Raw genomic sequence first — 22,811 nt, 5'->3', positions numbered from 1 at the left:
GCGGCCTCGGACCCTGGTCCCGCGCCCAGGTCATCCCCAACCCCCCAACGACGGAGCCCGGGCTGGGGGCGGCGGCGCCCGGGGGCCATGCGGGTGAGCCGCGGCGGCGGCTGCAGCGGCCTGAGCGCCTGATCGCCGCAGACCCGAGCAGAGCCCACCTCCCTCCCCAGCCCCCGCCCCCCACCCTGGCCGCGGGGGCGGCGCGCTCGGTCCACGAGTCCGGGGCCCCGCGGGGCCGGGCCCGGAGTCGGCATGAATCGCTGCTGGGCGCTCTTCCTGTCTCTCTGCTGCTACCTGCGTCTGGTCAGCGCCGAGGTGAGTTGCGACGGCGGCTGGGGCTGCTTCGCTTCATTCATTACCCCCGACCCCTACCCCCCTGATCGCCCCCTCCTTTCGCTGCAGTGAACTTTGGACCCATGCAGTCCCTGGGTCTGGCGCCGGGCGCTAGGTGACCTCCGAGGGCTGGGACGCGAGGTCCGGGAGGTGCCAGGCTCTAAGAGGAGGGGGCAGCGGTGCCTTTCTTTCCCAGGGGCGATCTCAGATCTCCGAGCTTTTAGGCGTCAGGGGACGGTGTGTGTGGTCCTGTCTCCCACCCCTCAGGAACCCGAGAATAAGCCCCCTCCTAGCCCAAGGGAGAGGGGTGGGGTGGTGCCGAGGCAGCAGGCAGCGCGTCCTCCCGAGCCCACTTCGGCTACAGCTTAGGTCCTGTCCAGGACCCGGCTTGCACGGGAGGTGCGAGCTCGCGCACCGGTGGTGGCAGCCACGCCAGTCTTCGGCGGGGGTTTCCGTCCCACCCTGGCTCCAGCTCCCGGTCGGTCTGGGTGCCCTCGGGGCCCGTGCAGGTCTTGCCCGGCCCCAGAGTGCGGTGCAGGAGCAGCCTGTGTCTTGGGCGCAGTGGGTGCCGAGAGAGGTTTTGGGCACTTTGGATTAGGGGAGGAGTGGGGGTCTCAGGGAGTCCAGCCCCCGGGGCGGTGTGTGCCTGAGGTCGCGCCATACCTGCGCCCGCACCCTGCGAGAGAACGCACCTCTCTCCCCCGCTCGCAGGGTGCGGAGCGCGCCGCCTGTAAAAGCCTAGCAGAGCTGGGGTGTAAAAACGTCTGCGGGAGCTATCAGATTGTATGAGTCCCCCGCACCCCTCCCAGCCTCACGTAGCAGTGAGTTGGCAAGTCTACCCGGAATCCAGGTGGGAAAGGGGGCGGGGCAGGGAGGAAGCGCGAGGTGCCGGGGAGAAGAGGGCAGCGGGGAGCGCGGCGTGCCTGGGTCCCGTCCCGCCTCTGCTCGGCCGCGGCCGGGAGCCCGCACCTCGCCCGCTCCCGGGGAGGGCCGGCCCCTCTCGGCCTCCAACGAGGCGCAGGAAGGAGGAGGCGGCGGCGAAGGGGTTAAGGTGAAGAGCTCCGAGGCCGCGGCCGGGCCTTGGGCCGCCGCCAGCGCAGGTTGTTTTGACCACGGAGGAGCCGTCGCCGTCTCCTTTTGTTCTCGGGGCTCCTCGAGGGCCGCCGGCCGCCCGCCCTGGGGCCCCGCCCTTCCGCGGCCACCCCCCGCGGCCAGCACCCGGGAGGGAGGACGCGGGGCTCAGCCCGGCAGCCTACAGGCCCCTCCCGACGCCCCCTCCTCTCCGCTCCCGCAGCCCCCCGGGCCGCGTCCAGCTGTTGCGAAGGGGGGCGCCGGCCGGCCCCAGCTGCCGGTTTGCCTCGCCGCGGGGTCTGGGGGCTGGGCCCGGTGCCAGGGCGTCCTGGGAACGGCGGCGCCCCCGCCGCTGCTCTCCGCAGCCCACCCCGCCCGGCCCCCCGACTCGCTCACTCACCCCACGCATGCACACTCTTGGCCGGAGGCGATGCTGCGCTCCGGCGGGCGGGCGGGTGCGCAGAGCGACGGGCACGCACTACCGCGGCCGGGTCGCGCGCCCGCCGCCGCCACGCCCGTGCACACGCGGGGCACACGCGCGCGCACCGCATACACACGTACGCACGGCCCCCGAACACGCAGCCTGAGCACACGTGCGCGCACACCTACGCACGCACATAGGCACGCACGGCCCCTATACCCCCATGCACCAGGTGCCCACCCCCGCGCAACAGGTGAGCCCACCGTGGGCCTTGGAACCTAGTTCTCTCTGCAGCGACCCCGTTTCCTTCCTGGGTCCTATGAGGGAACGGAAACAGGGACCCTCCCGTCAGGTCCCGGCTCCACAGCACCCACTGGTTTTTGCCTGGTCGGGTCAGCTCGAAGCCCCTCAAGCATTATCCTTCTGTGATTGCTTTTTAAAACCATGCTCATGTGGCCGAAAATGGGGGGCGCTGTGATGTCCGGAGCGTTTCTCCCTTCAAATAAGCCCTTCTTTGAACCTCCAAGACTGGATGACCCCGAATGGCTGAGGGGGTTTCCCACCCCTGACTGTTCTGTCCTCTCTGGGGATCCCAGCCCGCTCTGGAGAGGCTGGGTGACGGCTGGAGAAGGCCTTCCCAGGCCTGCCCTTTCCATTTCCAGCTTCATCCAGCGCCTCCTCCTCCTTTTCCAGAGCTCCGGGGGTATGTGTGTTTGCTGGGGAGGCTACGGCGCGGAAGCTGGTGCCTTTCTCCTCACTTGAATCACAGCATCCTTGAACATGGCCTTCAGGAACCCACAGTTGTGTAGTGCTTTGCAGTTTACGAAGCAATTTCCTGCAGAGCCTGAGTAAGCCTCAGGAGTCTCTGAGGGAGGAGACCTAAAGGGAAAACCTATTGACATGGGAGCCAGTCCAGGAGGGCTTGCTGGCGGAGGTCGCCTTGGGGTTGGCCATGTCCTTGGCACGCTTGTACTGAGCCTCAGGTGGAGGCCTCAGCAGCTGGGAAGGAGGGATGGGGAGCTCTGAGGTGGGGCCTGGCTGAGGGTTGGCTGAGGCCCATAAGGTCCCATCTCCATCAGCTGAGCTGGCTTCCGGAAGGGTGACTCTCCTTGTCATGTGATGTCTCTGGCCTCTGCACCCTTCTGCCGAGAAGGAGTGAAGGGGCCCGCAGACCTTCAATCACCCAGCTTCTTTCTGGTTTGCTAATGGCCTTAGGTAGTGGGAGACTGACTTGCTGCAGGTTAGGATCAAACAGAATTTGGGGGCTCTGGTGCAAGACCTAGGAACAGTGTGTGTGTACGTGAGAGAGAGCGATTGGTTCAGCAGGAGTGTAAAGAGGTGCTTGCCATGGGCCTCATAAGTCCCTTTCAGAGTCTTCCCTCACTGCCCCCCCCCCCATTGAAATGCCCTTCTAGCACAACTATTTTCATTTTCTGATTTATTTAGTTGTTTATTATGTGTTTTTCGTCACCAGAGTATAAACTCCACTAGAGAGCTTTCGTCCTGGTCACCACTGTCTCCCCTGCTTAGAACGGTGCCTGGCCCATGGTGCATAATCTGTAAATATTTGTGGAAAGGACAGGGAATCCTTGTGGGGGCGGGGAGGGAAGGACCAGACATGTGTCTAGGGCTTGCTAAGTGCTTTATAAACGCGGCCTCATTCAGTCCTCCCGCAGGGCAGCCCAACATAGCCATGCTGCCCTCCAGTAGCCATCTTCATTTGCGTCCCCCTGCATCGCTCCCTCCCCACCCCCATCTTGAGAGACAAGCACTTCTTTCTTTTCCATGTCTTGGTACTTGGACTGCCAAGATTAGACTGGATAGAGAGAAAGAAACAGAAGGAAAATTAGATTGCAAAGGTTCTGGGTATCTTGAGCTGGGCTTCAGTTTCTACCACCTAAAAAAAAAAAAAAAATGAGAAGTTTGGATCAGCTCAGAGTTCCCCAAGAGCAGCAGAATTACCTGCCTTTTGAAAATGCAGATTCCTGGGCCCCACTCGGTGCTGGGAGTTGGGACCAGGGGTGGCTGGGGTCAGTGATTGCCATGCGCTGCCAGGATTGTAATTGCTGCCCTGGCCTCTCTCTTCCTGGTCTAACAGTTTTTCTGCTGGAGAGAGACGCGGGAGCCCAATGGGGGGCTGGGCTAACAGTAATAGCGGTGGGGGAGTGGGAGGGTCCCAGGAGCAGTAAGGCAGGGAGATGCTAGGTGGGAAAGGCTGGTTCTAAATGGCTTCTGTGGTCTGCCCAGAGAAGGCTTCTTCAAAGGGCTTGGCTTTGGCATTGACTCTAAATCAGGCCTGAGACTCCCAGGCAGGCGGGCGCTCCGAGGCCTTCTCCCTCTGCCAGCCACTGACAACGCCCCTGCTTGCTTGGGCCAGGCCCGTGTTGTCTCCCTCAGCTGAACGGCAGGCAGGCTGGGGAGTGTATATCTGTGTGTACAGCTGGGGCCCAGGCAGAGGGTGGGGTCCAAGCCCCTTTAATCTGCCAGCCTGGCTGGGAGCAGGTAATTCACCTGGCCTCAGCTGGCTTGTTCCCTTCCTACCTTCCGCAGCTGGCGTTAGGGGTGGGGTGGGGAGAAGGCTGTTTGCCTTGGCTCCCACAGCTGGCTGTGCCCCAGCTGCCTTCTTGCCACGCCCTCGCCCTGCCAGGAACCCCAGGCCTGAGATCTGGGGCAACTTCATCAGGGTGCCAGGCCTCCTTTCCTATCTCCGAGGGGGAGCTGCCCACCCTAAGGAGGCTTCTAGAACCTGTGCCTGGCTCCGGGCTGCTCACCCTCCCACACCTCGAGTAACCTCTGACCCCCAGCAGGTGCCCATGTGAGTCTCTCCCAGGGCATTGCATCCTGGAGCTGACCACAGGCTGAATTTGCCCACCTCTCAGCCACCCCCAGCCCCGGAAGGGACCCACCCACCAGCGCACACGGCCCCGGGCAAGTGCCAGTGTGGGGCTCAGGTGTCATTTCCTGTGGCCCGGCACAGGGGATAATGCAAAGCCACATACTCTCCACCTACCCACTGTCATCCTCAAAAATGTCCTGCACTGCAGGCCCCGCGCATGCGTGCTGCTCGCTGCTGCCCTCAAGGCGCCACACTGAAGGAATGCATGGGGATCACAGCAGGGCTCATTAACTACCCATCATTTGCTGGCTGCTCTGCTAGGTGCGATTCCGCCTCCCAATAACGCGCCGCTGAGGTATTATTAGCCCCATTTAAAAGATAAAGAAGCGGAGGTTGTGTTAGTTTCTGCTGTATAACAAAGTGAATCAGCCATATGTATACATCTATCACCATATCCCCTCGCTCTTGCGTCTCCCTCCCACCCTCCCTATCCCACCCCTCTAGGTGGTCACAAAGCACTGAGCTGATCTCCCTGTGCTATTATACTCCAATAAAGATGTTAAAAAAAAAAAAAGAAAGCAATTCCATTTATAATAGCATCAATAAGAATAATATACTTAGGAATAAAATTAACAAAAGGAGTGTAAGTTTTATACATTGAAAAGTACAAAGCATTGTTGAAAGAAATTTTAAAATATCTGAATAAAAAGAATGACATCCATGTTCATGGGTTAGAATAGTAAATACTGTTAAGATGGCATTAATCTTCAAACTGATCTACACATTCAACTCAATTTCTATCAAAATCCCAACTGGCTTCTTTGCAGAAATTGGCAATTCAGAATTCATAGAGTTATGCGACCATCGCCCATTATTTAATTTTAATTATACTAATATGCACCCAAAGAGAAATATAAGAATTTTAATAACAGCCCTATTCACAATAGCCTCAAAATGGAGACAACCCAAAAATATATCGAGTAAAACGTATAAATAAATTGTGGAATACTTATTTAGTAGAATGTAAATGAATGAACCACTACTAAATACAGCAACCTGGATAAATCTCACAAATGTAATGTTGAACAAAGAAGCCCATTACCAAAGAGAACATAGTTCAGAATCAGACAAACCTAACAGTAATAGAAAATGGGATAGTGGTTACCCTTAAAAGGAGTTGTGACTAAGAGGAGATGCAAGGAGAGCATCTCAGGTGCTGGGATGGTCTGTTTATTTCTCAAGGTATGTGTTTACTTTGTGAAAATTAATTAAGCTGTATACTTATGACCTCTGTACTTTAATGTGTGTATGTTGCACTTCAATAAAAAGTATGACTTAAAAAAAAAAGAAGCTGAGGTTTTAGGTTGTTAAAAGCCTGACTCCAAGAACCCAGGTTTCCCTGGCAGCTGAAGCCCTTGCTTTATCTACTACAGAGCTTTTCCATCTCTTCACTGTGGATGTTTGGGACCAGAGAATTCTTTATTGTGGAGGCTGTCCTGTGCATAGAAGGATGTTTATTAGCTTCACTCGCCTCCACCTACTAGATGCCAGTAGCATTCCTCTATTTATAACCACCAAAAATGCCTCCAGACATGACCAGTGTCCCCCGGGGGCCCACCCGCCCCTGACTGAGAACTGCTGCTCATGACCCCTGCAGGGTGGGGAGCTGACAGGAACTGAGGTTAATGCCCAGGCAGCTCCATGGCGCTGGGACAGAGGGGCCCACTCTGCCACTTACGAGTCGTGTAGACCTGTAGCTGTTTCCTGAATTTTTCTAAGCCTCAGCTTCCTCATCTGGAAGATGGGAACACAAAAAGCGCCAGCCTCTTGGGGTGGCTAGTGGGTACAGCATTTAACTCAGTGTCTGGCCTGTAGTTAGCACTTCACAGAAGTTAGCTGTGGTATTAGTGTCAAATCCAGGGGCTCTCAGGGTGTTCTGGGCATCCAGTGGCCAAATTACTGAAAGCACGTGCAGGAATGGCGTCTCTGCTTAGAGGAAAGTGGACTCTTTAGGAGGCAGTGTACTCAGCGGGGGTGGTCCTTCTGGTGGAGGAGGGGGAGAATCATACAGGAGACAACTCCAGAGACAAGGGGAGAGTGCTTCATGCATTTTACCAGTATTTATCGAGCACCTACTGTGTGCTTCTCCCACCTCTCCTGTCTCTATCCTGGGCTCTTCCCCACTCAGCCTGGGAGGTTGTGGGCTTGTTTCCATGAGACGGCATCTCCTTTGCATCATAGGCTGGGTCTGGGGCATCTGCTAGGTAGGCCTGTTTGGGAGTCTGCCTCCTCTGCCTTGGCCCGCAGCGGCAGCGGCAGACAGCTCTCCAGGGGGCAAGGAGGTCTTGGCACGAGTGCTATGTGCCATTTGGTCCTGGGCCTTTGGGCCCCTCTCCTGGGGGGTTAATTGAATCATTACTCCACAAGCAGCCTGGGAGACCTGGCTGGGGACCCCACCCTGGGCTTTCCTCTGCTGCTTCTCCCGGGACCCCCAGGCAGAATTAGAATTGAATCAAATGTCTTCAACCCCTTCAATTTGCAACTGAGAGCCAGGATCAGAGAGGGGCGGTGGCCAACCTGAGTTCACGGGGAGGTTAGTAGCGGGGGAGGTGAAATCCCGCTCTTTGGACTACCAGATCTGGGGCAGACAAAACCCTCAGGGGCAGTGGCCTGCCTTGGGCTTCACCGGAGACCAGCCAGCTGCTTTCCGTTCCGTGGGTTGGGTCCTGTGTCCACATTTGGAGACCACCAAAGGCGTGGTCTCTCTGGGTGGGAGGAGGCAGGCCACATGGAGGTGGGAGAGGAAAGTGAGGGGCAGCTGAGTAGACATCCCTCCCCATCTCACACACGCATCCCCTGGTTTCCCGGCTGTGCCACCGTGGACCCCAGCTCCCAGCCAAGCTTACTGCTAGACTCCCACCCTTCTCTCTCTCATACCTCCCGACCGCCCTAGGCACCAGGCAGGCTTCTAAGCTCCACGTGCCAATGAAGAAACTCAGCTCAGAGCTCTCAAGGAATTTGCTTTAAGAGGGGACATGGCCACACTCCACCCTGGCCTTCTGGCTCCAGGGCTGACTCCAGTGGCCAGGCCCGCGTGTGGTGGGGCCCCTGGAGGAGGTGTTGATAAGCGATGAGGAGGCGGAGCTTTGGGGGAGGCTAGAACCTGATCATTCACCGGGCTCCTAACAGACCTTTCGGGGAGCACCCCGGGGAATGGCCACGAGGCGGGGAGAGGGCGGCGTTCCTTCTTCGAGGCAGCCTGTGGGAGCCTCTCAGCACTCCGGTCTTTGGAGTGTTCAGTGCACCAGCTCAACCAGGGGCGCCTCCCTTCTTAATCCAGGAAAACTGAGGCACAGACTTGTGTAACCCAAGGTCAGGCAGTAGTAAGTCAGGTCTGCTGAAACCCTCCCCAGGGGCTCCTCCCACAAGGCGGAGCCCTCCTGTGTGTTTACGTGTGCACGTGCATGTGTCTGCACGGGTGTGAGTTCGGACACGCAGCAGATCTTGCGCATTTTCTTTGCCCGGAGGCACAAGAAAGAGGCCCTCACCTCTTTTTCAAGACCTTTGGCATCAGCCCCTCAGGTCTCCCTGGACCGTGGGGGATGGGGCCGTGACATTCCTATGAGGGCTGCTCTCATGTTATTGTAGGACCTGTGATTTCCCTGGAGGAAGCCCGGCTCCAAATGGGGCCTGTTAATGTGCTTATTAAGTTTCAAGTGTTTTTGGCAACAGGCCAGAGGGGCTCTAAAAATAGGGTTTGGTTGGGCATGGGGCACTGGTGAGCTTTCAGGTTTCCCAGCTGTATCTGAGGATTCCCTTCCCTCCTCTTTTGAGTGAGAGACTAAATAGATAACGCTAGTACATGTGGCCTCCTGAGACCATCCAACTCTTCAAGCATCTATTAAACACCTTGTGTACCCAGGTGGCTGGGGGTACAGGCTCTGCCATCAGAAAGATTTGGATTTGGATGCAGGTTCTGCTGATAATTGGCTGTAGGACTCCGACAAAGGATGTCGCCTATTTGAGCCTCTGTTTTTACCTCTGTCAAATGGGGATAATTCGATCTCCCATGACAAATGCTGGCTGCCTTTAGCTGTCAGGCGTGGAGGGGAAGCAGAGAGAAATCAGATTGTTGGAGCCTCCAGAACCTGTAGTGTGATGGGGAGACAGATACATACGATCAAATCTAACTTAAAGCAAGCTGAGGTTCTGTTTGGGGGTGAGGGGTGCAGATCTGAGCTGCATCTTAGAGGCTCCCGCAGGTTCTGGTCGCCGGCCTTTGTGCTCCTGGTTGTCAGGCCTGGAATCTCCCTCCGACCCCTGCCTGCCCCCGGCCTGGCTGTGCATTTGTCCGTGGCCAAGGGGCCCTATGGGAACTTGCCATAGGAGGGAGTGTGTGTGTTGGGGGGAAGAGGACCACGGCTGGGAAGCCCTTGCTCCCAGCTCACTTGGCCCCCCTGTGTCTGCCTGGCAGGGGGACCCCATTCCCGAGGAGCTCTACGAGATGCTGAGTGACCACTCCATTCGTTCCTTCGATGACCTCCAGCGCCTGCTGCACGGAGACTCTGGAGGTGAATTGAACCCTCGCCCGTGCTCTGGCCCTCTGCTGAGCCCTGGGGTGCCGGGCGGGCATCCCCGCTGCCAAGGGGGGCAGGGCATCTGGCAAGGGCATCCCCGCTCCCTTGGCATCCAGAGACCCAGAGGCCTGTGGCGGCCCCGCAGGGCTCGGCCACACCTGTCCCGGGCAGGGCTGAGTAGGCGGACGGGTTGCTACCTGGGATGTGGGGCGTGGCGGAAGAAGCTCCCACATGTGGCTCTGGCGGGGTGCAGAGGGCGGGGTGCCGGGAGGAGGGGGCAGGGAGAAGGTACCCAGGGCATCTGCCGAATGTGCCTCTGGGTGTGGACTCAGCCGGGGAGGGTGGTGCCAGAGGGGCCCTCTCCCTGCCCCTCTGGCCGAGGGCCCAGTCTCCAAGGTCTCCAGGGGACACCTGGCGCACACTAGTGGGCAGCCCTGCCCTTGCCCAAGAGCGCGCTCAGCGCATGGGCACGTGCTTGGTGGCACACACGTGGCGGGGCTGGCGGGCTGGGTCGGGAATGTATTTATAAACGCTGCCTTCAGAGCAAATTCCATTCTATTCTAACCTCTGGCCTGTTCCCTGGAGCCCTAGTCGGCAGCCCCCCTGCACCCCCAGCTCCCCTTCCCTCTGGGGTTTTGTCTCTTTGTCACTTTGTAATCCTTGCCCAGACTGCTATCTACGGGGGACAGCATTTCCTGCCTTTGTTTCCTCTCCCCGTTGGGCCCCTGGCTCCCTCTCAAAAGCATTCCCGGGCCCTTTCAAACCCGCCTGTGCTGGGGGCTGGCGAGGCAGGCGGGAGGGGGCCCCAGCTGGGCCCACCTATTGTTCACCAGGCCCCCCGCCCCACGTCTCCCACACCTCCCACCCCATGCCCGACTGGCCAGCCCTGGTCAACACAATGGGGCAACTTCCAAATTTAGCCTCTCTGCTGTTTCTTCCCAAGGCCCTTGGCCCTCACCCTCGGGCAGCCCCTGTGTACCCCGGGTGGGAGTCGGGAGCTCCGAAATGAGATTTTCAATAGTGGGCCTGTTTCAAGGCAACCGTGTGGCTATTTTTTCCTAATCAACTTAACCTTTCCACAAAGCACATCTTTTCCCCATCTCCTCCCCACCAGGGACATTCCAGAGATGGCAGAGAGAAAGGAAGGGAGTGAGGAGGACAGACAGACGTGCTGACGCAGGAGCAGTATGCTAGACGGAAAGGCACCAGTTATAGCACAGTCTCCTCCACACAGGACCCACCGGGAGCCTGCACGGATGAGCGGGGGGCTTTGTCACGGGCGGGGCCCGTGGGCTGGTGGGCTGGGGAGACAGCGGGAGCGTGAGGCGCTGCGTGCAGGGAGCAGGAGCTTGTCCTCAACCCCCGTAGTTTATTTGCTGGCGCTTCAGCCGTCAAGAGATAGAAGGGGCTGCCCGCAGTTCAGTGTGGAGCTCCAAGTCTTCTGCAACCCTCACTTCCCGCAGCCGCTTCCGGCCGCCATCTCTAGAGAGAGGAATGCCTCCGAGTAGTGCCAGTGATGCTGAGATGAGGGCCACCCAGGACAGAGAAGGGAGCTGTGGTTCGTGACTTTAGGAATAAATGGACAACATAGGGCAGAAGTGGGGCAAAAGGTTAGGGGGAGAGGCACAAACACGGTGAAAGACTGGGGGCTGGAGAGAGACCAGGGCCGAAAAGGGGGCAGGGCAAGGGCTCCCCCAACACCCCACCCACCGCCCCACCAGGCCTGGCTCTTCACCCTGTCTCTGCCTTCAGCCTCCACCCCCATCCCTCTCCTTCCCTCCCTCTTCCCCGCCCAACTGGGCCATTGTCCGGGGCTCCGGAGGGGCTGTGTCCAGGGCATGCCCGTCCCCCCTGGGGATTCTGGGAATTTCTCCATTCAGCACTTCCTATGGGAACGCTGGGTGGAGGGGCGCTGGAAACTGGCCTTCAGAGCTCTGGGTCCTCACCCTGCCCTGGAGGCCAAGGAGGGTTCTCTTACAGTAGCAAAGGGGATGGGTTATTTTTAACTCCATTGACATGGGTTCTGTCCAAATATGTGGTTGAAGGGCCCGGAGTGGGACTGATGATCCCTCGGCGATGCAGTCAGGGCCCCACCGCCCTCTGAGCCCCATGGCCACCCTGGGGTTTGTCCGGAGGGGCCCCTCCTCGGAGCTGGGACCCTCGGGTTTACAGGGAGCCAGAAGGGGAGACCGTTTTCTGGAGTGGTGTGCCAGTGGGGGGATGGGGAGGGAAGCAGTCCTCCCGCCTGCCCTGGAACCCGCATCGGAGCCCCCAGAGCCCTGGTCGAGCCAGCCAACGGTTTTCAGAGTGTGTCTGACCTCCTCTTACAGATGAAGACGGGGCTGAATTGGACCTGAATTTGACCCGGTCCCATTCTGGAGGCGAGCTGGATAGCTTATCCCGCGGGAGAAGGAGCCTAGGTAAGACTGAGGGTGAGAACGGTGGCCTCTCAAAGGTGGGAGCCAGGGAAGAATTGGGGATGCAGCCAGCCCGAGGCCGGAGGGCCTGCTCCTTCGCCCTGACACTGAGGACCGAGTGGAACTGAAGGAGCACAGCCATCCTTAAGTACCCTCTATCGAGGAGCTAAGCCATCATCCTCCCCTCCCCCAACACACACTGTTTTCTAAATATAGTTCGTTAAAACCTCATCGGTTCATTAGTTCAACCTTGGAGGTGGAGATTATTAACCCCATTTTATAGAGTTGAAAACTGGGGCCCAGAGAGGGTAAAAAAGCAGCTGAGGTCACACAGCTAGCAAGTGGTGGGGCTGGGATCCTAAGCGGCTCTTCTTGCTTGAACCCAGTGCCGCTGGCAGGCTGCATGTCTCCTCTGCAGCGAAGCGCTGTGCCTGTGACAGCAGGCGTGAAGCAAAAGAAGGTACAGGTCACTGGGTCCCGCAGAAGCTTTCTTAGGGAGGCGGGTGCCCGCTCCAAGCCCCTCTTCCTCTCTGCCCACCTGCAGTCCCCAAAATTCTGTAGACTGTGGCTGGGGGGCCCGCCACATAAGAGTCAGGTGGCCTGAGTTTCACTCTTTGCTCTGTGAATTTGGGCAGCTCATTTAGCTCTCCGAGCCTCAGTTCCTCTATATGTGAATAATGACAGATGACAGTCGCCCCAGCATTGACTGTAAGCCTGCTGTAGGCCAAGTTTCACATTCCTCCTTTGATCGGCAAGTACAGTATAGGAACTGTTATTTTCCCATTTCATAGGTGAGGAGACTGAGGCTTGAAAGAAGCAAAAACATAAGAATAGATTACAGTGTAAACAGCAATGTGAGAGTGGCTACAAGATAATACACAAGTAAGGGCCACATGCCGGGCAAACTCATAAATGTGTGAAATCATCGAATAAAATGGTTGAGGGCTGGCGGGAGGAAACTGATGTGGACCCCGCGCCAGCGCTCTCGGAATGATCTCACTTGATCCACAGTGGTTTTAGGGTGTAGATCTCATCATCCCCATTTTTATTTATTTATTTGGCTGCATTGGGTCTTCGTTGCGGTGCGCAGACTTCTCATTGCGGTGGCTTCTCTTGAGGCAGAGCACGGGCTCTAGGCACTTGGGCTTCAGTAGTTGTGGCACACGGGCTTAGTTGCTCCGCGGCATGTGGGATCCTCCCGGACCAGGGCTCGAACCCATGTCCCCTGCATTGACAGGCGGATTCTTAACCACTGCGCCACCAGGGAAGTCCCTGATCATCCCCATTTTGCACGTGGGGAAACTGAGGCCTCAAGCCTGTCAGCAGCCTGCCCAAGTCCCGTGGCTGGTAACCCTCCACGCTGGGGTTGAAGGAGATGGGACAGGCCAGCGTTTCTGAGGGCGAGCAGTCCCAGAGGGGCTCCGCGCTGAGCTTTCCTGTTGGTGGGGCTTCTGGACAGGCCCACCACCCTGATGCAGGTCCCCGCTCCCTCCAGGTTCCCCGACAGTCGCTGAGCCAGCCGTGATCGCCGAGTGCAAGACACGCACCGAGGTGTTCGAGATCTCGCGGCGCCTCATAGACCGCACCAACGCCAACTTCCTGGTGTGGCCGCCCTGCGTGGAGGTGCAGCGCTGCTCCGGCTGCTGCAACAACCGCAATGTGCAGTGCCGCCCCACGCAGGTGCAGCTGCGGCCCGTTCAGGTACCCAGGCCTCGGCCAGCCCAGGGTGGGGGGCGCGGGACTCGCTGACCAGGCTTCGGGGGGCGTCCAAGGGCCTTCCTGGCGGGCTCCGGGGCTCTGTCCAGAGAGGGCCGATCTCGAGAAGCTCCCTCCCGACAGGTGTGCAGAGGCCGCCCATGGGTCCGCTGAGGCCATCCAGGCTGCGGTGACCATGAGCCACAGACAGGCCCCCGGGGTGGGGCCATATGTAAAGGATGCTGCCTCCTCCTTTACAGGGATCAAATCCCCAAATGTCCCTGGAACAGACAGGTCCACAAACATATCGGACACTCAGAACGTTCTGGGCAGCTGTTCAACTTCCCTCAGAGATCTCCCCTCTTCAGGGCTCTCAGTTTTCTTCAGTCCACGCAGAGAGAGGCTCAGTTAGGTGCCCCAGCATCTTTAACACCCGCCCATCTCCCTTTGACAAGTCGTGTCTCTAGCAAGGAGGGCAGAGAGACTCCCTCCAGGCAACAGACCCTGCAAGAGCTGGGGCAGCCCCTAGCAGAGAGTCAGAATGCTGAATCCTGTCCCCTTTCTGGAAAGATTGGGTGTATACTCTGACTCAAGGGAAATTTTAGAGTAGGGGCCATCCTGGGGAGCTCCTGGTCTCACACGGGGCAGGGCAGGGCCAGAGAAGTCTCAGCTGTCTTCCGATTTACGTGGAAAGGTTTCTGCACCCCTGGGGGCAGCCTCACCCACACACCAGCTCAGGCTGGGCCGAGCTGCTGCTGGGCGGTGGGCACGCCTCTCCAGGGCTCAGGACTGGCTGGTGCTCCCTACCTACTCTTGCCAAGTGCTCTGCCTGCCTCACCACACTCCCCTCCCCTATGGTCAGCCGTGGCCTTGCCTCGTGCCCGCCTTCCATCCCAGGCCTGGGCCTTGGGCCCAAGATTACCAATGTCACTTTCTACCCTGGCACCCACTGTCATGGTATCTCCTGTCCCCAACACTGCCAGCTCTGTGGCTGGACACCTGACAGCTGACCTCCCCCTTCCCGCCTCCCTCCTGGATAAAGCCTCCCCCCACTTCCTTCCAGACAACCATCTCCCCGCCTCTGCTGCAGCCCCTGACCTTGGCTGGCGCTCAGGGAATGAGGACACCGCAGGCCCCACGCTTAACCGGGAAATGCCTTTCTCCCTCTCTGGGGGATCTGAGGGGGGCTGCCGGAGACCAGGTCAGGAGGGCTTGTTTTGATGGAAAAGCTACGAGAAGAGCAGAGGGCAAGGTCCTGCCATTGTTTGGGCCAAAGCGTCTACCCTGCTGCAATCCAGGCTTTCGAGGAAAGATCACCACAGGGGATGCTGGGTGGCAGAGCCGGCAGGCAGCTCTCCCGGACCCTGCCTGTGTGGTCTTACGGAGGCACTTTGGTGGTTCTGTCCTCCAGGTAAGAAAGATTGAGATTGTGCGGAAGAAGCCAACCTTTAAGAAGGCCACGGTGACCTTGGAGGACCACCTGGCGTGCAAGTGTGAGACGGTGGTGGCACGACCCGTGACCCGAAGTCCCGGGAGTTCCCAGGAGCAGCGAGGTAACCGCCCATCCAGTGTCTGCCTCTAATTGCTCAGCCCCCTTCTTCTATGGCAGCTGCCGGGGGCATGCGGGGGGAATTGGATCTGGCATGCCCTGGTTAAGTTCACCTGAAGCTTTCCATGTCACTGAAAAAAATCCAGATTCCTCCCCTGCCTGGGAGGCCTTATGTGAGGATGTAGCCCCCGGTTGGCCCTCTGGCCTTGTTACCAACCCGTCCCGCTCACTTACGCCACCCCAGCCAGGTTGGCCTGTTTGAGTGGCCAAGTAAGTTTCTGCCTCATGGCGTTTCTTTGTACATGTCACTCTGGCTGAAATTCACTCCTCCTGGCTCTTCACAAGCCTAGGTCCCTCTCTTCACTTGGGTCTAAGGTCAGAAGTCACCTCCTCCGAGAGGTCTGCTGGCCGCCCCATCCAGAGCAGCCCGCATCCCAGTCTTGCTACCATAGCCCCCTACTTTGTTTTGTGAGTGCATGAAATGGTGGGAGGAACCATGGCCTGGATGAGAGAACACCCTAAGGCATATATCGTAACCGGATATTTGACGACTTGTCCTGGGGAGGAGAAATCAAACTAATTCCTGGTAGCCTTGATGAGGGAATTAGGACCAGTGTGGGGGAAAATCACCAGAGAGAGATTTTAACTACATATATGCAAAAGCTGGTGAGCAGTCAGGAGTCCAAGATGGAATTGTCTGCCTTGTGAGGTGCTGAGTTCTGTGTTCCTGGAGGTATGCAAGTAAAGGCTGGGCAACAATGTAGCAGGGAGGTGACAGATAGGGTTCAAACGCACAGATAAGTTGGAACTGGAGTTCTGTTCCTGTCCTTAGATGTCATGAATTCACAATTTCAGGGGCAAGTTTGACTTAAAGAGTTGAAAGGGACTGAAAAAATGGTCCAGTTGCCTCTACATTTTATGGAAGAGGTGCCTGAGGCCCAGATAAGCTGAGGTCTTGCCCAAGGTCACACAGCCAGTTCCAGGTAGGGGCATAGCTAGAATTCAGGTATCCTGAAGTTCTGTTCTTGGCTCTTCCCTCACCCTGACAGCTGTCACTGACTCTTAACTTGCCTCGCCTTTTTTTTTTTTTTTTTTTTTTTAAGGATTTAAAAATTTTAGAGCTAGAGATGATCTTACAAGTCAGGCCTTCAGTGTTACTAATGGGGCTGCTGGAGCACAGAGAGGTTAAGGGACTTCGTGAAGGTAGCACAGCGGCAAAGTTGAACCTGGAACCCAGGTCTTGGAACATCTAGTTTTGGGTTCTTTTGACTGTATCTTGCTGCCTTTTCTCCCTCGAGGAGAAAAGTAAGGATCAAATGAGACTCATTAAGTTAATAGGATTAGATGAGCATAAAAAAATCATGCAAGTGACTGTTTGGATTTTCAATAACTTTCTTTGGTTAGGGGACAGGACAATCTCACTGTCATTTCTTACTAACAAGCCTCCTGAAGACAGGGCCATCTCAGCCTCTTCCTCCTGTTCTAAGAGCTGAGCTGAGTCGTGGATGACCTAGGAAGGCTGAGAATTTGACAGCTTCAAACTGACATGTTGTAAATTATTTGTAGAGTTAATATGGAGAATGACTGCTGTTCGGGAAAAATTATATTCTTCTTTATGTTTAGAATGGGGTTCTTTTCCCTGCCTTTGTTTCATGTGATTTTCTGAACCAGTTTCTTAGGAGGCATGTTCAACCACTTGATATGTAGGTCTTGCCATTTTAGTTTCAGCATTTTGGCCCTGGGTGACAGTTCCTGTGGCAGCTGGTGATGTGGCACGTGTGATAGTCAGCGTCAGACCTCCTGGGCTCAAATCTCTGCCCTGTCACTTATGAGCTGAGTGATGACCTTGAGCTTGCTCAGGCTTTTCCCAGCCCAGCGTCCTGCTGATGGCCCTGTCTCTGGCCCGTCAATGGCCCTCTCAGGCAGCCTCCCTCGAGGGGGACCTGAGACCCCACTGAGTCCCTAAATTTCCTACTTGTAGCAGTGGGGTAACTGCCTCATGGGAGCCTGTGTCTGTGAGGTGGGAAGTCAGGTGTTGGCCCCAAAGTAGCTGGGTGGGCTGGGGAGAACTCTGAAGGCTCCCAGGAAGAGGCAGGCCTTGAGCTTGGCAGAGAAAACTTTCATTGCTAGAGTGTCTACCTAGGAGCCCAGGAGGAAGAGAGACATAAGTGCTAATCTTGACCAAGACTGACAGGCACTGTGATTTACAGCCCAATGGTTGAAAGCATGGATTCCAGAGGCAGATCCCTGCATTCAAATCCCAGACTTTCTGTCTCAGTTTCCTCATCTGTTAACTGTACAAACCTATACCTGCTGTGAGGATAAATAAGCTTAGAACTTTGACAGGTGCGTGCTAGCTAAGGGTTTCTGGCGATTTCCATGTATTATCTCCTAAACCTAGGGGGCCAGGGCTGCTGTTCTCAGTTTTAAAGATGTGGGAATTGAGGCACAGAGAGTGTATGTGACTTTCCCCAAAGCATACAGCTAACACCTGGGAGAGCCCAGTTTGGACCCAGGTGGTCTGGCCCGCCCCACTGTACTGCCTCTCAGAGTGGCTAGGGCCAGGCAGACGACAGGTACAACGGGGGGGAAAGGCCCAGGTCATTGGTGGAGGGGTGTGGTTATGCCCGAAGCCTAGTGGCTCCCCCATCCCATGACCGGAAGAGCCTGAGGTTGGTGGGAGGAAACCTCAGTAGGGGGTCAAAGGAAGGAAAAAAGAAACAAGTGAATAAGAGCAGCTGCTATTTACTGATCACTTCTCTAAACTTAGCGGCTTAAGACAATAGTCATTTTCTATGCTCTCTCCTGTCTGTGGGTTGACTGCGCTCAGCTGGGTGGTCCTGGTGGCATCTCTTGCAGTTGTAGTCAGTTATCTGGAGGCTGCACTAGGAGAGCTGGGCCTCTGTCCCTCTCCCTGAAGTCCAGGGCCTCTCCTCCCCATGTGGCTCCCACATGTGGCAACCCCAGCAGGCGAACCAGACTTCTTATGGGACCGCACGGGGTTCCCCAAAGTGCAAAGGTGGGAGCTGCCAGGCCTTCTTAAGGCTCATGCCTGGAACTGACCAGCACCAGTCTGCCTCCTTAAATTGGTTAACAGATCCAAGTCCAGTCCAGGTACAAGGGGCGTGGAAATCAGGGGCATATCAGTGGGGTAATGACAAAGAACTTGAGGCCGTAGTTCATCTGCTCCCCTCTGTGTTTGCCAGCATATTGTCAGTTATTCCTTCCACTAGTCCTATGAGGTGGGCAGTTTGTTATCCCCATTTCACAGATGGGGAAGCAGAGGCACAGAATGGTTCAGTAATTGTCCCTAAGGTACAGCTGGTGAGCGGTGGAGTTGGGACTTGAACCCAGGAGGTCTGGCTGGGTTCAAATCTAGACTCCCCTCCCAACCCTTCTCTCAGCCCAGAGGATATGGGGAGGTTCTGTGGCAGGCCTTAGTCAAGGGGGATAGACACCCCCAAATCCCCGCCAGTGTTCATCCACCTGCTAACCAGACCTTTCTTTCTCTCAAGCAGCCAGGACGCCCCAAACTCGGGTGACCATTCGGACGGTGCGAGTCCGCCGGCCCCCCAAGGGGAAGCACCGGAAGTTCAAGCACACTCATGACAAGAAGGCGCTGAAGGAGACCCTCGGAGCCTAGGGGCATCTGCAGGAGAGTGCGGGCAGGTGAGGGCCCGGCGGGGAAACTGAGGCCCAGCACCCTGTGTTCCTTCTCCCCGGCCTGTGGCTTTGGCTGAGGAAGGGGCGGGGGGAGAGGCATTTTCCTGTACCAAAGCCAGGCTCTAAGCCTTGATCTCCTCTTCCAGTTATCAATGGAGTTTTTCCATGGCACAGGTTGGGTGAGGGGCTTTAGGGACCCCTGCCCAGCTGTGTCTCAGTATGCCCTAAGAGAATGGGAGGTCTAAACCTCAAATCTTCCAGCCCTGAGCGCTGCTGGAAATCAGGGGCAGCTGGTCGACCCCAGCTCCCTGCCCCTGGTTGCCTGTAAGAGTGGGATGGAGCCCTAGGCTGTTTCTGATCCCCGTGTCCCTCTGCTTGGCCTACAGGGTTATTTAATATGGTATTTGCTGTATTGCCCCCATGGGGTCCTTGGAGTGATAATATTGTTCCCCTCGTCCGTCTGTCTCGATGCCTGATACGGACGGCCAATGGTGCTTCCCCCACCCCTCCACGTGTCCGTCCACCCTTCCACCAGTGGGTCTCCCCTCAGTGGCCTCCAGCATCTTGCCCAGAAGCTCAAGAAGGAAATGAAGGACCTGGACTCCATCGCTGTCTTCCTCTCCTGACCTGGAGAAAATGGGATGAAAGTGCAAGAGAGACTGATGGGGTCGCTGTTGGGGGAAAGGAGCTTCCTTCCCCAGCGCTGTGGACTGGCCTGAAACCCTGCAAGTGGGCCTGAGGACCTCTCAGCATGGCCTGCCTGGTCCCTGGACCCGCAGCCAGCTCCGACGGGAGCACCCCCAGGCAGGCCAGGGTACTCGTACTCCTGTGGCTGAGACCGTGTTGGGGAGCATAGACTGGAGAAAACCCCCTCCTGCAATGCCCAGGCCCGGTCATATCCCCTTGGTTACCTCTGCTCACAGTGGCTTCTTTTCATTTTATACGTTTGAATTCTTTGAAGATGCGGACTCCTCCAGGCAAGTGTGGCCAGAGCACCAGGCAGCCAAGTGCCCTCTCAGACGGGTTAGAGATGAAGTTTGCTCCGGAGGTGGATGGAGATGGTGACCTGGGCATGCACTGCCTCCTTCCACTCCCCCTGTTCACTTTTTCCTCTGTTTCATCTCTCTACCTCCACCCTGTGTCTCCTCCTGTCCTGACCCTTCAGTCTGCTCCACCAAGGGGCTCTTGGACCCCTTATTGAGGCCTCAGATAACCCCAGTCACTGCTCTGTAGGACAGAAGACCAGGACCCAGGGCAGCAGGGGGCCTGCCTGTCGTATCCCAGCCCAGCCAAGACTGCCATGTAAGGTTGTACAGGGTGTGCACTGCACAAGGGCACTGCATGCAGGGAGCACAGGTCACACATAACCGTAGACATGGCCAATTTGTATATTTATTATGACAACTTTTTGGCAGATGGAGGTAAAGTGTCTTGAGGAAAGGGATCCTTTTCCTAATTGACACAAAGGCTCTGTGTGGACTGGCTGCGCCTCTGACCCAGCCCACGACTTGGAGCGGTCAGACAGGACTGAGCCCTTGGTGGGGGACAGGGGAGCAACACTTGTCCCTGTGGCCTCCGTTTCCCCAAGTCCTCAGCTCAAGCAGTCTCCCCTTTAGGCGGGTGTGAAAAACCCAAGAGAAAGTCTCCAAGGGTAGGGGGTAGCCCTTGCTCCGCCCCTGCACACGCCCCTCTTCTTAGATCTCTTTGAGTTCCATCTCTGGTGGCTCCTCCCAGGAAACCAGCTCTTGGGCTGGGAGTGGGGGAGAAAAGGGAAAAGATCCCCAGGGCCCCCTAGGGGTGGGGTCTGAGCTCCCACCTCCCTTTCCACCTTCTACTGCACTTTCCCCCCTCCCCCCATCTCCCAAATCTGCTTCCTTCAGTTTGTAAAGTCGGTGATTATATTTTTGGGGGCTTTCCTTTTATTTTTTAAATGTAAAATTTATTTATATTCCGTATTTAAAGTTGTAAAAAAAAAATAACCACAAAACAAAACCAAATGAATCCGCCAGAGATCTGTCTGTTGGCACTGCACGTGACAATTACCCTTTGCGCATTGGCAGGATTTGCCGACAGCTTACGACGGGTTCCTCTGGCTCTGGGAGACTCAGGCGCAAACTCAGGCGCGCGCGTCCGCGCGTTCACACATGCACGTTCACACATGCATGCGCACACGCCGGCCCGCTGCTCTGAGCAAGGCCTCTGTCTGGGAGCCGGTGAGAGCCAGACAGCCCACTCTGTATGGCTTGGTCCCGCTTGCAGCTCCTGATACCTGGACCCCACGTCCCTGTGCTTGTCACTGGTAGTGACAAGAGATGGGTTTCTCCAGCCTGAGAGTCTCCACAAGGGAAACGGATGCTCAGCATCGTGGGGTGGGACTGGCTGTGGGGAGGGGGTACCCAGCGTGGGGAAGGCTGGAGGAGGTCCTGGAGGGGCCATGGGGTTTAGAAGGAACACAGCTGAAAGTTGGGGCTGGGGTCTGATCTTGGCTCAGCCCTTAGCCAGCTGTGTGGCCTTGGGCAAGTCATAGCCCCTCTCTGGTCAGAATACCATGTGAAACGGAAGAAGATGGCCAGGAGACCTGTGGTCTCCAAGGAGCCAGCTGTGTGGTTCTGTGCTTCCCCTCATCCACGAAGACTTGGGTCTGATTCCATGAAAAAGATGCTAGATGTATTCTGGGTCTTACCTGCTGGCAGACGAGCGCTGACGGGGAAACCTAAGAGGTGGAGAATCTGACTCATCATACGGACAATCTAAAACTGAAACCATTTTGCCCCTGGAAGTAGTGAGCTCCCTGTCACTGGAAGTATGTAAGTGGCAGCTGGGTGACAAGTTGGCTGAGGTTAAACTGAATAACATTTGGGCTCCCCGTGATTGATTGATTGGTTGATTGATAGACTGACTGACTCATTCATTCATTCACTCACCTTGATCCCCTACCATGTGTCTGTCTTTACCAGGGGCTTTTATAGCAATTTGGTGTAAGTTCATCCTGTGATTCATAGCCCGATGCTTGAGGTGGTGGTGGTAGGCAGTGCCGATCAGAGGGATTTACCTGAAAACTCCTACCCCCTCCTGCCCGACCTGTCTGTAGGACCCTCCCCATTCCCCAAACCCCCAGGGTTCTGGGTTCCAGGGCACTAGAGAAGGCTCAGGCTGGGAGGAGGAGGGGATGGAATTTAGAGGGCAGCTAGGGGGCCAGTGCATGTGGCATCTTGGCATCTGCAAACAGCTGTGCTGTTCCATGGATGGCTGCAGGAACTTCCTGGGTGAAACAGGCAGAGCTGCCTGCATCTTTCCCTTTCCCGGACACCATCCCAGGCAGGTGCCAAACCAGGCAGCAGCAGTGTCCAGCCTGTAGGCCTCCAGGGTCCTGGTGGGCCCTCTCTGGGCTTTAGAACCACCAACCTAAAATGGCATTCTTCCAGAATCCCTTCTGCTGGGAACAAGGCATTCCCTTCTTCATCCCTTTTTCTGCCCTGTTGACTGTAATACGGGCATGATGTCTGGCACTTAAGCAGCCATCTTGAGCACTGAGGTGAAGGCCAAATGCTGAGATTGGTGGAGCACAGTGGAAAGGGCTGGGGTCCCTGACACCTGACTGACTAGCTCAGGAGTTTTTACATAAGAAAGGAGGAAATACCTCTATTTGAGCTACTCTCATTTGGGGTTTTCTGTCCTTCGTAACCCAACCCAATCCTAATAGCCCCATTCACTCTGGGAAAGAGATGATGTGGCCTCCACGCTGGTCCATTTATCTTCCACAATCCTTGGGTGCTTAGCATCATATTATGAACTCTCCTTTATTCAAGGCCCACTCAGATGTCAGATCTCACTGCCCCCTGCCCTCCCCACCCACCCCGCCCCGCCTAGGAGCCTTCTCTGTCCCAGCCAGCAACCCTCCTCTCTCAACTAGAGCAGAACTGTAGCCCTCTTTGGAGGCTTAACGTCGACTGCCTCCATAAAATAACAAAATGATGGCCTCTTTCGCTTATAAAGTAAAATATCTATAACCTCTTAATACTCTCAGGTTTGTTTTCAGGAATGGAGGAGAAAATGAAGGGCAAAGTGATGGCAAACAGGCTTAAGAGAGATTAAGTGACCTGCCGAAGACCACATAGCTCCTGAGTGGCTGGATCCCAACCCCATCCTCCTCTGCTGACACCACATCTGGTGTGTTTCCACTGTTTTGTAGCATCAGACCAGGAACCCCAGAATCCTAACACCTGTACATATCCTGGGGTATAGTCCT

General features: G+C 56.5%; 1 protein-coding gene across 3 annotated transcripts; it reads left to right on the top strand.

The window, feature by feature from the left end:
• Positions 1 to 247: 247 nt before the first annotated feature.
• On the top strand, positions 248 to 20,509 carry PDGFB (platelet derived growth factor subunit B). 3 transcript variants are annotated; one of them, XM_068560557.1, is made up of 7 exons: positions 248 to 315; positions 9,136 to 9,232; positions 11,569 to 11,658; positions 13,151 to 13,356; positions 14,762 to 14,903; positions 18,418 to 18,568; positions 18,949 to 20,509. In XM_068560557.1, exons 1-6 carry the CDS (start codon positions 253 to 255, stop codon positions 18,540 to 18,542), a joined length of 723 nt encoding a protein of 240 aa, XP_068416658.1. In that variant the 5' UTR covers positions 248 to 252; the 3' UTR covers positions 18,543 to 18,568; positions 18,949 to 20,509. The 3 variants fall into 3 exon arrangements, with proteins under 3 accessions (XP_068416658.1, XP_068416657.1, XP_068416656.1); XM_068560556.1 differs by having other exon boundaries at positions 18,415 to 18,568; positions 19,098 to 20,509; XM_068560555.1 differs by having other exon boundaries at positions 18,415 to 18,568.
• The last annotated feature ends 2,302 nt before the right edge of the window (positions 20,510 to 22,811 follow it).

Source organism: Eschrichtius robustus, chromosome 13, assembly GCF_028021215.1.
Source record: "Eschrichtius robustus isolate mEscRob2 chromosome 13, mEscRob2.pri, whole genome shotgun sequence".
Classification (NCBI taxonomy): domain Eukaryota; kingdom Metazoa; phylum Chordata; class Mammalia; order Artiodactyla; family Eschrichtiidae; genus Eschrichtius; species Eschrichtius robustus.
Note: the sequence above shows the minus strand (reverse complement) of the source record. Positions and strands in the feature narration are given on the sequence as shown.